The following is a 17,699-nucleotide window of genomic DNA, read 5'->3' as shown; positions in this document are numbered from 1 at the left end:
ACACTATGTCATTTAGCAGATGCTCTTATCCAGAGCAACTTACAGTAGTGAAATGTAAATACATTTCATTAAAAAAAAAAATCTGTACTGGTCCCCCATGGGAATTGAACCCACAACCCTGGCGTTGCAAACACCATGCTCTACCAACTGAGCCACACGAGACGTACTACACACCAAACCCAATACTAGGAACCAAACCCAATACTACAAAACAAACCCAATACTACAAAACAAGCCCAATACTACGAACCAAACCAATACTAGGAACCAAACCAATACTAGGAACCAAACCCAATACTAGGAACCAAACCCAATACTAGGAACCAAACCCAGTACCACAAACCAAACCAATACTAGGAACCAAACCCAATACTAGGAACCAAACCCAATACTAGGAACCAAACCCAATACTACAAAACAAACCCAATACTACGAACCAAACCAATACTAGGAACCAAACCCAATAGTAGGAACCAAACCAATACTAGGAACCAAACCCAGTACCACAAACCAAACCCAATACTAGGAACCAAACCCAGTACTACAAACCAAACCAATACTAGGAACCAAACCCAGTACCACAAACCAAACCCAATAGTAGGAACCAAACCCAGTACCACAAACCAAACCCAATACTAGGAACCAAACCCAGTACTACAAACCAAACCCAATACTAGGAACCAAACCCAGTATTAGGAACCGAACCCAGTACCACAAACCAAACCCAGTACCACAAACCAAACCCAGTACTACGAACCAAACCCAATACTAGGAACCAAACCCAGTACTAGGAACCAAACCCAGTACCACAAACCAAACCCAATACTAGGAACCAAACCCAGTACTACAAACCAAACCCAGTTCTACAAACCAAACCCAGTACTAGGAACCAAACCCAGTACTAGGAACCAAACCCAGTACTAGGAACCAAACCCAGTACTAGGAACCAAACCCAGTACTAGGAACCAAACCCAGTACTAGGAACCAAACCCAGTACTAGGAACCAAACCCAGTACTAGGAACCAAACCCAGTACTAGGAACCAAACCCAGTACTAGGAACCAAACCCAGTACTAGGAACCAAACCCAGTACTAGGAACCAAACCCAATACTAGGAACCAAACCCAGTACTAGGAACCAAACCCAGTACTAGGAACCAAACCCAATACTAGGAACCAAACCCAGTTCTACAAACCAAACCCAGTACTAGGAACCAAACCCAGTACTACGAACCAAACCCAGTACTAGGAACCAAACCCAGTACTAGGAACCAAACCCAGTACTACGAACCAAAACCAGTACTACGAACCAAACCCAGTACTGGGAACCAAACCCAATACTAGGAACCAAACCCAAGGTGCCAATCATGCCAGGAAGACCCAGTGAAGCCAGAATCACGTTCAGTGGCCAAACGTAGTTGAACGTTGCAGATAGAAATTCCATGAATAGATCCAACGTGATTCCTTATTCTACATGTCAGAGAGGCATGTTTGTTCTACAAAACATATTTCTATCTGAACATTCCAAAACGTTGTGTCCTGCTGAATGCACCCCTACCATGGTTAGAGTTTGGCCCCTCCCCTCCCAGAGGGGTTTGGTCTCCCTGGTCTCAGCAGTCTAAATGGTCTGTTTACAGCGGTTTAAAGGGAGCAGGCCTATCTTGCAACCCTCTTCAATGAGCTCCTTGTAAACACAGGGCTCTGCCAGCATTTTCAGCCGGCCAGGCTGGGCAGACAGCTTACAGACATGGTAATTATGACGGAGAGAAAGGAAACGGAGGAGATATGTGAGAAACAGCCGCTTCACTTGTTTTGTTGTGAGGCAGATGGATAGAGAGTTCCTCTGTTTCCTCCCAGCACACATCCCCTTCTTCTATTACGCTCTGGCTTTTTCTTTACCTCTCTGGTGTCAAAACGCCATTTCAGTGTTTCTGATACACACATACCTACATGCAGGCATAGATGAGGAATGGATGGAATTGTATACACCCTTGGTACACACACACACACCTCTACTGTCTATCATCCCTACTGGCATCCTATCAACCACACTATCTGAGGGGAGAGAGTTCAAATCTCCTCCATGTCACCTCAGTGCCACTTCCAGCTCCAATAACTTCAATAACTGCCAGATATGGGGAGTATTCAGCAGTATTTTGTTCAGGTTGGGAGTGAGTGAGCAGCTATTTCCCTCTCGTGCTGCCTGCTATCTATCTGCACTGAGGAGCACCAACCCTTCACTCCACTCCGACTAGATGGCCCAGGCACTCAAATCATTCATGGATGAATAGGCCTTCACCGATACTTATTCTTCAGAATGGGAACAGAGACAGACATTTTCTCGCTTACTCTTTCTCCCATCTACTCTCTCTCCCTCTTTCTCTCTCTCTCCTATCTATCCACTCTCTCTCTCCCCTTTTCCCTTTAAAAAAAAGGCAGACAGAAAAGTCTAAGCATGCAGAGAAAGGAAAATGTCATGTCGGAATGCTAATTAGTTTTTTTGGGGAAAAGGTCAAATGCACCAAACTCATTTCTGGAATGAAGCCCCCATATTGATTTGACTAATTTTGTTTGCATGCCGTGAAATAGCAAAGAGTTGAAAACCATCAGAGAATCAGAGGGACATATTAATGACACGTCACTATGGCACTACAACTTAAACTACAAGTCCCATAATTCATAGCTGGATGCGAGCCCTTGGTGACACGCTGTGGTGATGCTGTAATGCAGCCAGGGTTGTGTGTGCACTGTCACCCTCCTCAGCCATCGTGGGTTATCCATTATGAACCAGCCGGCAGAGAGAGACAGTGAAAGGAAAAGGCCAAGCTAACAATAACTAGCCTCTATAAATACCCCCAGAATCACACGCATGAGGGGTGGAGCTATTTTTTATTACATTTGTGTGATAAAACACACACGCGGCCACCGCCTGGGTCTCCTGACTCGACACACGCGCACGCTCATCCCTAACCTCTGTGCTCAGCGGCCCTCTGACTAAATCAGAGAGATTACTTTCCTTGCTGCTCCGCTTTTCATTAACTAAACGCTGTGTTTCACACACGGGCCAAAAGGGAAGGTGAGGCGGGCAGTGTGTGTGTGTGTGTGTGTGTGTGTGTGTGTGTGTGTGTGTGTGTGTGTGTGTGTGTGTGTGTGTGTGTGTGTGTGTGTGTGTGTGTGTGTGTGTGTGTGTGTGTGTGTGTGCGTGCGTGCGTGCGTGTGTGCGTGTGTGTGTGCGTGCGTGCGTGCATGTGCGTGTGTGTGTACTAAGCAGGCAGGCAGACAGGCGGGAGATTGAGGGTGAACTCTAATGGTCGTAGAGGCATGCTCTCTCTCTTTCTCCTTCACTCTCTATCACTCTTCACCTCTCTCTTTCTCCCCTTCACTCTCTATCGCTGCGGGCATCGCAACGGGCATTGACACAGCAGGCTTCACCCTCTGAATCCCTTCCCAAGCCATTACCGGCCGGGTCTTCACTTCTCATTTTTCCGTTTGCCTTTCTGGACATAACAAGCAAATAGCCTCCTCTCTCTGCCATCCTCCCCTGCCCGCCTTACCCCCTATCTGCCTCCTCCACCCCCCTACCACTATTCACTCACTTTCCAAAAGGACGGAGGGGAAATTGGAATTTTGACAGAGGCCTCAGCAAATCAGAGCACAAAGTCATTACCAGAACTAGACACAAGGGAAACAATGGGGAGCCACTGTGAGCGAGGGATGGGGAGGATGAGGGAGAAGAGAGGAGAGAGGGGGAGAAGAAAGGAGGACAGGGAAGGGAGCCAGGAGTTTCCATGGACTAATAACCTGACACATCATTCCATCTCAGCCCTCCCAACAGAGAGAGGAGAAAGAGAGAGAGAGATAGTGAGAGAGAGAGAGAGAGAGAGAGAGAGAGAGAGAGAGAGAGAGAGAGAGAGAGAGGAATATTTACTGTTCACTTTTTATTGTTTATTTAACTTTTTTTATCCATGTCACTTTCTTTGGAAATGTAAACATATGTTTCCCATGCCAATAAAGCCCCTTAAATCGAATTGAGATACAGACCCACTCCTACATCTTGCCTCTGAGAAGCAGCTAAAATCACAAAGACAAGACGTATTGAATTGGCATCTTTGAAGGAGATCTATCATAACCTCCCAAGGGACCATAGTACACTAGGATGGGTCAAGTAATCACACTAGTATATTCAATCACCTGTATTTCTGCCTATTGAGACTATTGTGACTATTCCTCAGTGCTTTGTTGGTCACATAGTGAAGGTAGAGATGTATTATTCCATAGACACGTGTCACACAAGAAGACAGCTCTATAGCTACATGCATTCTTCATCTATGGATGGAACACCCACTGCTGCCATGGCAACATCCGAACAGTCCACGGCGATGGCTCTGTGTTGAAGAACACAGAATGTCCTGGTTCTTTGGTCAGAACACTTAGGACACAGGACTGTGTGTCTGTGTTGTAGAGTGGTTGTGTTTATGTTATGTATCCAGTGTGTCTGTGTTGTAGAGTGGTTGTGTTTATGTTATGTATCCAGTGTGTCTGTGTTGTAGAGTGGTTGTGTTTATGTTATGTATCCAGTGTGTCTGTGTTGTAGAGTGGTTGTGTTTATGTTATGTCTCCAGTGTGTCTGTGTTGTAGAGTGGTTGTGTTTATGTTATGTATCCAGTGTGTCTGTGTGTCTGTGTTGTAGAGTGGTTGTGTTTATGTTATGTATCCAGTGTGTCTGTGTTGTAGAGTGGTTGTGTTTATGTTATGTATCCAGTGTGTCTGTGTTGTAGAGTGGTTGTGTTTATGTTATGTATCCAGTGTGTCTGTGTTGTAGCGTGGTTGTGTTTATGTTATGTATCCAGTGTGTCTGTGTTGTAGAGTGGTTGTGTTTATGTTTATGTTATGTATCCAGTGTATCTGTGTTGTAGAGTGGTTGTGTTTATGTTATGTATCCAGTGTGTCTGTGTTGTAGAGTGGTTGTGTTTATGTTATGTATCCAGTGTGTCTGTGTTGTAGAGTGGTTGTGTTTATGTTATGTATCCAGTGTGTCTGTGTTGTAGAGTGGTTGCGTTTATGTTATGTATCCAGTGTGTCTGTGTTGTAGAGTGGTTGTGTTTATGTTATGTATCCAGTGTGTCTGTGTTGTAGAGTGGTTGTGTTTATGTTATGTATCCAGTGTGTCTGTGTTGTAGAGTGGTTGTGTTTATGTTATGTATCCAGTGTGTCTGTGTTGTAGAGTGGTTGTGTTTATGTTATGTATCCAGTGTGTCTGTGTTGTAGAGTGGTTGTGTTTATGTTATGTATCCAGTGTGTCTGTGTTGTAGAGTGGGTGTGTTTATGTTATGTATCCAGTGTGTCTGTGTTGTAGAGTGGTTGTGTTTATGTTATGTATCCAGTGTGTCTGTGTTGTAGAGTGGTTGTGTTTATGTTATGTATCCAGTGTGTCTGTGTTGTAGAGTGGGTGTGTTTATGTTATGTATCCAGTGTGTCTGTGTTGTAGAGTGGGTGTGTTTATGTTATGTATCCAGTGTGTCTGTGTTGTAGAGTGGTTGTGTTTATGTTATGTATCCAGTGTGTCTGTGTTGTAGAGTGGTTGTGTTTATGTTATGTATCCAGTGTGTCTGTGTTGTAGAGTGGGTGTGTTTATGTTATGTATCCAGTGTGTCTGTGTTGTAGAGTGGTTGTGTTTATGTTATGTATCCAGTGTGTCTGTGTTGTAGAGTGGTTGTGTTTATGTTATGTCTCCAGTGTGTCTGTGTTGTAGAGTGGTTGTGTTTATGTTATGTATCCAGTGTGTCTGTGTTGTAGAGTGGTTGTGTTTATGTTATGTATCCAGTGTGTCTGTGTTGTAGAGTGGTTGTGTTTATGTTATGTATCCAGTGTGTCTGTGTTGTAGAGTGGTTGTGTTTATGTTATGTATCCAGTGTGTCTGTGTTGTAGCGTGGTTGTGTTTATATTATGTATCCAGTGTGTCTGTGTTGTAGAGTGGTTGTGTTTATGTTTATGTTATGTATCCAGTGTATCTGTGTTGTAGAGTGGTTGTGTTTATGTTATGTATCCAGTGTGTCTGTGTTGTAGAGTGGTTGTGTTTATGTTATGTATCCAGTGTGTCTGTGTTGTAGAGTGGTTGTGTTTATGTTATGTATCCAGTGTGTCTGTGTTGTAGAGTGGTTGTGTTTATGTTATGTATCCAGTGTGTCTGTGTTGTAGAGTGGTTGTGTTTATGTTATGTATCCAGTGTGTCTGTGTTGTAGAGTGGTTGTGTTTATGTTATGTATCCAGTGTGTCTGTGTTGTAGAGTGGTTGCGTTTATGTTATGTATCCAGTGTGTCTGTGTGTCTGTGTTGTAGAGTGGTTGTGTTTATGTTATGTATCCAGTGTGTCTGTGTTGTAGAGTGGGTGTGTTTATGTTATGTATCCAGTGTGTCTGTGTTGTAGAGTGGTTGTGTTTATGTTATGTATCCAGTGTGTCTGTGTTGTAGAGTGGTTGTGTTTATGTTATGTATCCAGTGTGTCTGTGTTGTAGAGTGGGTGTGTTTATGTTATGTATCCAGTGTGTCTGTGTTGTAGAGTGGTTGTGTTTATGTTATGTATCCAGTGTGTCTGTGTTGTAGAGTGGTTGTGTTTATGTTATGTATCCAGTGTATCTGTGTTGTAGAGTGGGTGTGTTTATGTTATGTATCCAGTGTGTCTGTGTGGCTGTGTTGTAGAGTGGTTGTGTTTATGTTATGTATCCAGTGTGTCTGTGTTGTAGAGTGGTTGTGTTTATGTTATGTATCCAGTGTGTCTGTGTTGTAGAGTGGGTGTGTTTATGTTATGTATCCAGTGTGTCTGTGTTGTAGAGTGGTTGTGTTTATGTTATGTATCCAGTGTGTCTGTGTTGTAGAGTGGTTGTGTTTATGGTATGTATCCAGTGTGTCTGTGTTGTAGAGTGGTTGTGTTTATGTTATGTATCCAGTGTGTCTGTGTTGTAGAGTGGTTGTGTTTATGTTATGTCTCCAGTGTGTCTGTGTTGTAGAGTGGTTGTGTTTATGTTATGTATCCAGTGTGTCTGTGTTGTAGAGTGGTTGTGTTTATGTTATGTATCCAGTGTGTCTGTGTTGTAGAGTGGTTGTGTTTATGTTATGTATCCAGTGTGTCTGTGTTGTAGATTGGTTGTGTTTTGTTATGTATCCAGTGTGTCTGTGTTGTAGAGTGGCTGTGTTTATGTTATGTATCCAGTGTGTCTGTGTTGTAGAGTGGTTGTGTTTATGTTATGTATCCAGTGTGTCTGTGTTGTAGAGTGGTTGTGTTTATGTTATGTATCCAGTGTGTCTGTGTTGTAGAGTGGTTGTGTTTATGTTATGTATCCAGTGTGTCTGTGTTGTAGAGTGGTTGTGTTTATGTTATGTATCCAGTGTGTCTGTGTTGTAGAGTGGTTGTGTTTATGTTATGTATCCAGTGTGTCTGTGTGGCTGTGTTGTAGAGTGGTTGTGTTTATGTTATGTATCCAGTGTGTCTGTGTTGTAGAGTGGTTGTGTTTATGTTATGTATCCAGTGTATCTGTGTTGTAGAGTGGTTGTGTTTATGTTATGTATCCAGTGTGTCTGTGTTGTAGAGTGGTTGTGTGTTGTTATGTATCCAGTGTATCTGTGTTGTAGAGTGGTTGTGTTTATGTTATGTATCCAGTGTGTCTGTGTTGTAGAGTGGTTGTGTTTATGTTATGTATCCAGTGTGTCTGTGTTGTAGAGTGGTTGTGTTTATGTTATATATCCAGTGTGTCTGTGTTGTAGAGTGGTTGTGTTTATGTTATGTATCCAGTGTGTCTGTGTTGTAGAGTGGTTGTGTTTATGGTATGTATCCAGTGTGTCTGTGTTGTAGAGTGGTTGTGTTTATGTTATGTATCCAGTGTGTCTGTGTTGTAGAGTGGTTGTGTTTATGTTATGTATCCAGTGTGTCTGTGTTGTAGAGTGGTTGTGTTTATGTTATGTATCCAGTGTGTCTGTGTTGTAGAGTGGTTGTGTTTATCAGCATCGAGGGTCATTAACCATATTACCCATACTGCCCCTAATGTGCCCTTATAGATGCGTGCACATATACACTCACACAGGGACATACAGTACGCACACAAGCATACACACTCCCCCCCCCTCTCTCTCACACACACACAGGGACATACAGTACACACTCCCCCCTCTCTCTCTCACACACACACAGGGACATACAGTACACACACTCACCCCCACAAAAATGTGATCGTCCTACAGCATATTTCATCATTAGCTCTAAGCAGTTAATCCTCTGCTTCACTGGCTACAGCTCTCTCACCCCATTTCAATAATCTGCATCAGGGTCCTCGGAGTCCACACACACACACACACACACACACACACACACACACACACACACACACACACACACACACACACACACACACACACACACACACACACACACACACACACACAAATAAGCAGGCACATGGGTCCTGTCCTGTCCTGGCATGACATGCACACTAAGCAGGAATCCAATGTGCAATATCATGTTATAGAATTTGACCCTCAATTAAATCTCCACAGACAAAGGGAAGAACATGAATAAGTATGATGGCTAGTGTTGTGGAGTACTGGAGATGGGTTGGATGGGGGGGGTGACTAGGGGATGAGAAGCCATTCACCGTGAGCACTTACTGGTATGACATTGAGTGTGAAGGAGAGAGGGAGGGAGAGAAGGAAGGAGGGATGGAGAGAGAGCATCAGTGTCAGATTGGGTGAGATGGGAGTGTGTGCGGGAGTGTGTGCGGGGTTACGACAGAGAGAGAGAAAGAGAGAGACAGAGAGAGAGAGAGAGAGAGAGAGAGAGAGAGAGAGCGAGAGAGAGAGAGAGAGAGGCAGAGGCAGAGGCAGAGAGGGGGGGTGGCAGAGATACAGAAACAGAAAGAGGGGAAGCGAAAGAGAGACAGACAGAGGGGGCCTCATCAAGCCCACTTCCCGTGTGTGTGTTTCCAGTTCAAGGTTAGCTGCTCATTGTATTGAGCAGACCACTCTCCCCCATGGGTCTGGGAAGGGGAGGTGTATTAACACCTCAGCAGGAGGCCTCAATCTCAACCCTGCTCTCCTCCCGCTCCACCCCTCCGCCCCTCTCTCTACTGAGCTGTCCGACCAGCCTTGGCCTATAGTGGGGTAACCACTATATCCACCCAGGGAAACCTTACCCTTGTCCTGACACCGAGCGCTGACCGTTAGTAATGGGTTTAACTCTGTCTGCGTCTTCATCTCTCTGTCTACATCCCACATGGTGCCCTATTCCCTTGATAGTGCACTACCCATCAGCTCTGGTCAAAAGTAGTGCACAATATAGGGAATAGGGTGCTATTTGGGAGACACCTGCTATCTCCAGCCCCAGAACCAAAGCCAGAGGCAGTCTGGGAGAAGAAAGACCTGGACCATATGGAGCCTTTCACTACCACATGGCAGGAGGTGTTCTAAAAGTCTTGGGGGGGGGGTCTGTCCAATGAGGCATGAAGAGAAGGGGTGGAGAAAGAGGAGGGAGGAGAGAAAGAGGGATGGTGAGAGAAAGAGAGAGAGAGAGAGAGAGAGAGAGCCCACTAGGCAAAGAAGTCAGATCCACGTCCAATCTGGATAGATTTTGGATTGAGATGTCAAGTCAACTGACGTCAATTCAACTTGACATCAACCCAAGCGTGAAACCCTGTGTATTTTGGGGGGTCGGAACTTGAGTTAAATGGAGACGTTGATGCAACGTGGTTACGTTGATAAGGAACGATGAAATAACTTGGGAAACAATGTTGGATCAACTCATTTTCTGGAAGAATATCTGGGAGAAGGATGTCACAGAGGGATTTACAGTACTGTATGTAGGAGAAATACATAGAGGACTAGCCCCTGACATAAACAGGGGAACAGAGAAACCATGCCAGTCACACCACCCTGGGCTTACAGTAACCACAAGCCCCGTGAAAGTCCCGGGAAATGTCTTTACCCCGACTACACTCGTCCCTCCATCCAAAAGAGGATGGAGGGACATGAGAGAGAGAACGAGAGGGAGAGAGAGAAGGAGCATGGTGCTAAACAGGGAAGGACAAACCACATCTGGTCTGGGGCTTAGCAGCACAATAGCGTGGGGGAAACGGGCAGGGATACAGGACAGAGTCTACGCTGCACTTTAACAGTTCTGAAGCGCTGTGTCCTACGGCTGCTTTTATGCTGAGATATACATGTAGTGGTATGAAACACAACTCTGACTCTTTATGTCAGAAGGGACTTTGGAAGGTGTGTGTGTGTGTGTGTACATGTGTTTGTGCACGAGAGACCATTGCAAGAGACCATAGTAAGCGACCGTTGCATACTTGAAATCCCGATCCATTATTCCTGTGTGTACAGTGCGTTATACTCAACCACGGTCATAAAACTATTTCACAGCCTTTAATTCAGTCAGTGAATGAACTCCTGCTCATGCAGCTCAGAGTATATAACCAAACAGGACCACAAGGTAGGCTTCATGATGTCATAAACAAGGGCCAATAAATGCTAACAGTTATGCTACGCACATCAGCAGAGGAAACTGCATGAACCCACCCACCGTTAGCCGTCATGCTAACATTGACTCAGTGTGACGTGATAAGTCAGTGCTGTGATAAGTAACAGTCAGAGTAGTGGAGGAGGGTGGAGAGCCAGTACTGTATAAATCACTGTCCATTAGGCAGGGCTGTAAACACACTGATGAACGGCCATGGGAGCACACTCTTTATTGTCCTGTTTGGTTTTACCAGCACTGACATCATCTAACAGTCTAGTCGATATGGGGGCTGATTGTAAAAGAGGGGGTTCTGGAAAGGGTCATGTGGTATGAGAGGGTAATATTGTTTGTGTGTGTGTGCGTGTGTGCGTGTGTGTGTGTGTTCTGTGCGCACATTCAGCACGTGTGTGTATCTGACTACTACTCCCACAGCAATACCTAGACTACAGACTACAAAGTCATCCAGTAGGCTATTGGCTATATAGACTACAGAACCACTTGAAGAGGGCCCACTCCAAACAGCCTCTATCTCTCTCCCTCTCTGCTCTCTCTATCTCTCTCCCTCTTTCTCTCTCTCCCCCTCTTTATATCTATCTCTCTCTCTCCCCCCTCTTTATATCGGTCTTTCCCTCTGTCTCTCTCCCTTTGTCTCTGCTGTGCTCCAGCTCTCTGAGGAGGGAGAGGCTGAGGCTGTTCAGGCTGAATCGAGGGCTCGTCTGATGGGCCGTGTTCTGAGACGTGACTGGGCCGTGCTGCTACCCACTTACTGTATCCTCAGCCTGTCTGACTTAACACAGCCTAGCTGGATAACTCCCACACTGACACAGGGATAACAACAACAACAATAACAACAAGGCTAAGAGGAATCCTGCCTGTTGACTAAGTTCTTGTAAACTTCTTGGAGGAGAGCTCTTGAGGAGTGGAGGAAAAAATGACTTTTTCCCCTGTCCATCTCTTTCACACACACACTCTGTCTGGCATCCTTCTCCCTCTCTTTCTATCACTCTCCACTCTTTCTATCACTCCCTCTCTTTCTAACACTCTTCCAGCACCACTCTGTCCTCTCCTTCTTTCAGCACCACTCTCTCCTCTCCTCTCCTCCTCTGAGCTCCACTCTCTCCTCTCCTTCTCTCTGCTCCACTCTCTCCTCTCCTTCTCTCATCTCCACTCTCTCCTCTCCTTCTCTCAGCTCCACTCTCTCCTCTCGTTCTCTCAGCACCACTCTCTCCTCTCCTTCTCTCAGCACCACTCTCTCCTCTCCTTCTCTCAGCTCCACTCTCTCCTCTCCTTCTCTCAGCTCCACTCTCTCCTCTCCTTCTCTCAGCACCACTCTCTCCTCTCCTTCTCTCAGCACCACTCTCTCCTCTCCTTCTCTCAGCTCCACTCTCTCCTCTCCTTCTCTCAGCACCATTCTCTCCTCTCCTTCTCTCATCTCCACTCTCTCCTCTCCTTCTCTCAGCTCCACTCTCTCCTCTCATCTCCACTCTCTCCTCTCCTTCTCTCAGCACCATTCTCTCCTCTCCTTCTCTCAGCTCCACTCTCTCCTCTCCTTCTCTCATCTCCACTCTCTCCTCTCCTTCTCTCATCTCCACTCTCTCCTCTCCTTCTCTCAGCTCCACTCTCTCCTCTCCTTCTCTCAGCACCATTCTCTCCTCTCCTTCTCTCAGCTCCACTCTCTCCTCTCCTTCTCTCAGCACCACTCTCTCCTCTCCTTCTCTCATCTCCACTCTCTCCTCTCCTTCTCTCATCTCCACTCTCTCCTCTCCTTCTCTCAGCACCACTCTCTCCTCTCCTTCTCTCATCTCCACTCTCTCCTCTCCTTCTCTCAGCACCATTCTCTCCTCTCCTTCTCTCATCTCCACTCTCTCCTCTCCTTCTCTCAGCACCACTCTCTCCTCTCCTTCTCTCATCTCCACTCTCTCCTCTCCTTCTCTCAGCACCACTCTCTCCTCTCCTTCTCTCAGCTCCACTCTCTCCTCTCCTTCTCTCATCTCCACTCTCTCCTCTCCTTCTCTCAGCACCACTCTCTCCATCTGCTTCCTTCTCTCAGCACCACTCTCTCTTCTCCTTCCTTCTCTCTGTAATACTATTGTCCTCAGAGCCAGGAGAGGCTAGCTGGCTTGGCCCAGGATTAGTCTCAGTCATGGCTGTGTATGCACACACCCCTGTCAGCACATCAGAGAAGAGAGAGAAGCAGAGCAGCAGGCCCAGAGCCCCTCAGCACCGCATCATCCAATTACCCCAGGACAGGGCTCCCTGAGAGGGGGGCGTTGGGGGCAGCAGGGGCCCAGGCTGGGGCTCCGACACGCTGCACCAGGCCTATCCACCCACGCTACAGTCACACACTTCAAAACACTGTCTCTAACGGTTGATCTGTTTATGGCAGTTACTTCTTTAGTTTCTTTGTACAATGGGGAATGTCGTATGGCTTGTATCATTTTAGAGACTATTTCAGCGTTGTGGACAACAATGATATTGTAGCAGCTACAGTGAACAGTAGATTATACAGGACCATGGATCAGGAGGGACGTCCAGAGGCACCAGAAAGGCCTCTATTAATAAAACCCCTGAGGGGGTCTCGAGAGCCTCTCTCCCTGACACACACACACACACACACACTCACACACACACTGCCCCTCCTCCACCTCTCCCTCCTGAAGAGAAAACAGCCGACTCAGTACGTTTGTGGAAAATCAATCTCCTCGTATCTCCTAGTAGCCCTCCACAATCCCTTGTGGGAAGTGTAATAGTATCAATGGCCGCCCGCCTACCTTCTTGACGCGCCCGCTCTTGGTGCCCACGAAGGCCAGAGAGTGGTTCTTGTAGACGTAGGCGATGACCGAGGTCATCTTGTCGGTGGAGTCAGAGAAGAGAGGGATGCCCTGCACCATCTCTGACACCCCCAGCGGAGCGTTCATATCCAGGCCACAGAAGTTGTCGTCGATGGTTAAGAGCTGGAGGGAGGGAAAGAGAGAGAGGAGGGAGAGAGTCATTATTGGACTTTTTATGTGATCAACTGTTTCTTATTTCTTGTTGAAGAAGAGAGTGTATTCTGAAGAAGACTTAGTGCATTTATCTTCAGATAGCTTGGTGAGACATCCACATATCTCAGTCATAGTGAGCACATTTTCCCTCAATAAAGTAGATATAAAGTCTGTGCTAGTAGGGGGGGGGGGTTATAGAGACAAAAGTGGGTTTGGCTCCTGCCCTGCAATAACACACTTGATTCATCAACACTATTATCATCCTTCATCTGCACTAACATTGTTTTCCATGTGTTACAGCTGGGTTGGAGTAAAAACCTGCAAGCACTGCAGCTCCTTCAAGACCAGAATCAACCGTTTCAACAGCTGTAAAGACCAGTAGAATACACAGAGGAATTCATCTCCCCAGTCAGACGACATGAATGTGAAGGGAGAGAGGTTCATAATGGCCTTTTAGACTGTCTGGGTTTAGTCTTAGTGACACGGTGTTATGTAGACTGTCTGAGACTGACCTTCTGAACATGCAGAGAGGGAGTGAGGGAGAGGTAGAGAGAGAGGGAGGGAGAGAGAAAGAAAGAGAGAGAGCTTGAGAGAGAGAGAGGGAGAGAGAGAGAGGGGGAGATAAATAGAGAGAGAGATGTAAAGAGATAGACAGGGAAAGGGAGAGGGAGAGACGGATGAAGAATGCAGTCAAGTTACAGTTGTCCTATGTAATACTGCCAGCGGCTAGTCTGACAGGCAGATCCCAGGCAGATCCCCCCCACAACACCACCAGTGTAAAGCCAAGAGATACCAACAACAGAACAAATATTCAAAGTGAATCGGAGAACAAAACAAAATGTGCCTTCCTTAATTTTACACCGCCATGCCAAATCAGTGTTGGACAATTGGACATGCTACTGTGCTTTTGTAATTGTAATATGTGTCAGGTAGCCCAGGCATATGTGTCAGGTAGCCCAGCCATATGTGTCAGGTAGCCCAGCCATATGTGTCAGGTAGCCCAGCCATATGTGTCAGGTAACCCAGCCATATGTGTCAGGTAGCCCAGCCATATGTGTCAGGTAGCCCAGCCATATGTGTCAGGGAATGTCTATGTGTCAGGTAGCCCAGCAATATGTGTCAGGTAGCCCAGCCATATGTGTCAGGTAGCCCAGCCATATGTGTCAGGTAGCCCAGCCATACGTGTCAGATAACCCAGCCATACGTGTCAGGTAACCCAGCCATACGCGTCAGGTAACCCAGCCATACGTGTCAGGTAGCCCAGCCATACGTGTCAGGTAGCCCAGCCATACGTGTCAGGTAGCCCAGCCATACGTGTCAGGGAATGTCTATGTGTCAGGTAGCCCAGCCATATGTGTCAGGTAGCCCAGCCATATGTGTCAGGTAGCCCAGCCATATGTGTCAGGTAGCCCAGCCATATGTGTCAGGTAGCCCAGCCATATGTGTCAGGTTGCCCAGCCATATGTGTCAGATAACCCAGCCATATGTGTCAGGTAGCCCAGCCATATGTGTCAGGTAGCCCAGCCATAAGTGTCAGGTAACCCAGCCATATGTGTCAGGTAACCCAGCCATATGTGTCAGGTAGCCCAGCCATATGTGTCAGGTAGCCCAGCCATATGTGTCAGGTAGCCCAGCCATATGTGTCAGGTAGCCCAGCCATATGTGTCAGGTAGCCCAGCCATATGTGTCAGGTAGCCCAGCCATATGTGTCAGGTAGCCCAGCCATATGTGTCAGGTAACCCAGCCATATGTGTCAGGTAGCCCAGCCATATGTGTCAGATAACCCAGTCATATGTGTCAGGTAACCCAGCCATATGTGTCAGGTAGCCCAGCCATATGTGTCAGGTAGCCCAGCCATATGTGTCAGGTAGCCCAGCCATATGTGTCAGGTAGCCCAGCCATATGTGTCAGGTAGCCCAGCCATATGTGTCAGGTAGCCCAGCCATATGTGTCAGGTAGCCCAGCCATATGTGTCAGGTAGCCCAGCCATATGTGTCAGGTAGCCCAGCCATATGTGTCAGGTAGCCCAGCCATAAGTGTCAGGTAACCCAGCCATATGTGTCAGGTAACCCAGCCATATGTGTCAGGTAGCCCAGCCATATGTGTCAGGTAGCCCAGCCATATGTGTCAGGTAGCCCAGCCATATGTGTCAGGTAGCCCAGCCATATGTGTCAGGTAGCCCAGCCATATGTGTCAGGTAGCCCAGCCATATGTGTCAGGTAGCCCAGCCATATGTGTCAGGTAACCCAGCCATATGTGTCAGGTAGCCCAGCCATATGTGTCAGATAACCCAGTCATATGTGTCAGGTAACCCAGCCATATGTGTCAGGTAGCCCAGCCATATGTGTCAGGTAGCCCAGCCATATGTGTCAGGTAGCCCAGCCATATGTGTCAGGTAACCCAGCCATATGTGTCAGGTAGCCCAGCCATATGTGTCAGGTAGCCCAGCCATATGTGTCAGGTAGCCCAGCCATATGTGTCAGGTAGCCCAGCCATATGTGTCAGGTAGCCCAGCCATATGTGTCAGGTAGCCCAGCCATATGTGTCAGGTAGCCCAGCCATATGTGTCAGGTTGCCCAGCCATATGTGTCAGGTAACCCAGCCATATGTGTCAGGTAGCCCAGCCATATGTGTCAGGTAGCCCAGCCATAAGTGTCAGGTAACCCAGCCATATGTGTCAGGTAACCCAGCCATATGTGTCAGGTAGCCCAGCCATATGTGTCAGGTAGCCCAGCCATATGTGTCAGGTAGCCCAGCCATATGTGTCAGGTAGCCCAGCCATATGTGTCAGGTAGCCCAGCCATATGTGTCAGGTAGCCCAGCCATATGTGTCAGGTAGCCCAGCCATATGTGTCAGGTAACCCAGCCATATGTGTCAGGTAGCCCAGCCATATGTGTCAGATAACCCAGTCATATGTGTCAGGTAACCCAGCCATATGTGTCAGGTAGCCCAGCCATATGTGTCAGGTAGCCCAGCCATATGTGTCAGGTAGCCCAGCCATATGTGTCAGGTAGCCCAGCCATATGTGTCAGGTAACCCAGCCATATGTGTCAGGTAGCCCAGCCATATGTGTCAGGTAACCCAGCCATATGTGTCAGGTAACCCAGCCATATGTGTCAGGTAACCCAGCCATATGTGTCAGGTAGCCCAGCCATATGTGTCAGGTAACCCAGCCATATGTGTCAGGTAGCCCAGCCATATGTGTCAGATAACCCAGCCATATGTGTCAGGTAGCCCAGCCATGTGTGTCAGGTAGCCCAGCCATATGTGTCAGGTAACCCAGCCATATGTGTCAGGTAGCCCAGCCATATGTGTCAGGTAGCCCAGCCATATGTGTCAGGGAATGTCTATGTGTCAGGTAGCCCAGCAATATGTGTCAGGTAGCCCAGCCATATGTGTCAGGTAGCCCAGCCATATGTGTCAGGTAGCCCAGCCATATGTGTCAGATAACCCAGCCATATGTGTCAGGTAACCCAGCCATATGTGTCAGGTAGCCCAGCCATATGTGTCAGGTAGCCCAGCCATATGTGTCAGGTTGCCCAGCCATATGTGTCAGATAACCCAGCCATATGTGTCAGGTAGCCCAGCCATATGTGTCAGGTAGCCCAGCCATATGTGGCAGGTAACCCAGCCATATGTGTCAGGTAGCCCAGCCATATGTGTCAGGTAGCCCAGCCATATGTGTCAGGTAGCCCAGCCATATGTGTCAGGTAGCCCAGCCATATGTGTCAGGTAACCCAGCCATATGTGTCAGGTAGCCCAGCCATATGTGTCAGATAACCCAGTCATATGTGTCAGGTAACCCAGCCATATGTGTCAGGTAGCCCAGCCATATGTGTCAGGTAGCCCAGCCATATGTGTCAGGTAGCCCAGCCATATGTGTCAGGTAACCCAGCCATATGTGTCAGGTAGCCCAGCCATATGTGTCAGGTAACCCAGCCATATGTGTCAGGTAACCCAGCCATATGTGTCAGGTAGCCCAGCCATATGTGTCAGGTAACCCAGCCATATGTGTCAGGTAGCCCAGCCATATGTGTCAGATAACCCAGCCATATGTGTCAGATAACCCAGTCATATGTGTCAGGTAACCCAGCCATATGTGTCAGGTAACCCAGCCATATGTGTCAAGTAGCCCAGCCATATGTGTCAGGTAGCCCAGCCATATGTGTCAAGTAGCCCAGCCATATGTGTCAGGTAGGCCAGCCATATG

At 47.3% G+C, this 17,699-nt stretch overlaps 1 protein-coding gene across 3 annotated transcripts in view; it reads right to left on the bottom strand.

Moving 5' to 3' along the window:
* LOC106609762 (plexin-A4) overlaps positions 1 to 17,699 on the bottom strand; it is a 493,355-nt gene that overhangs the window by 405,578 nt on the left and 70,078 nt on the right. For all 3 annotated transcript variants that reach the window (XM_045722278.1, XM_045722276.1, XM_045722277.1), the window contains exon 3: positions 13,276 to 13,458. In XM_045722278.1, coding sequence (XP_045578234.1) covers positions 13,276 to 13,458 — 183 coding nt within the window. The remainder of the gene's footprint in view (positions 1 to 13,275; positions 13,459 to 17,699) is intronic.

Source organism: Salmo salar, chromosome ssa07, assembly GCF_905237065.1.
Source record: "Salmo salar chromosome ssa07, Ssal_v3.1, whole genome shotgun sequence".
Lineage (NCBI taxonomy): Eukaryota > Metazoa > Chordata > Actinopteri > Salmoniformes > Salmonidae > Salmo > Salmo salar.
The sequence above is the reverse complement of the archived record's forward strand: the minus strand, read 5'-3'. Positions and strand labels throughout refer to the sequence as shown.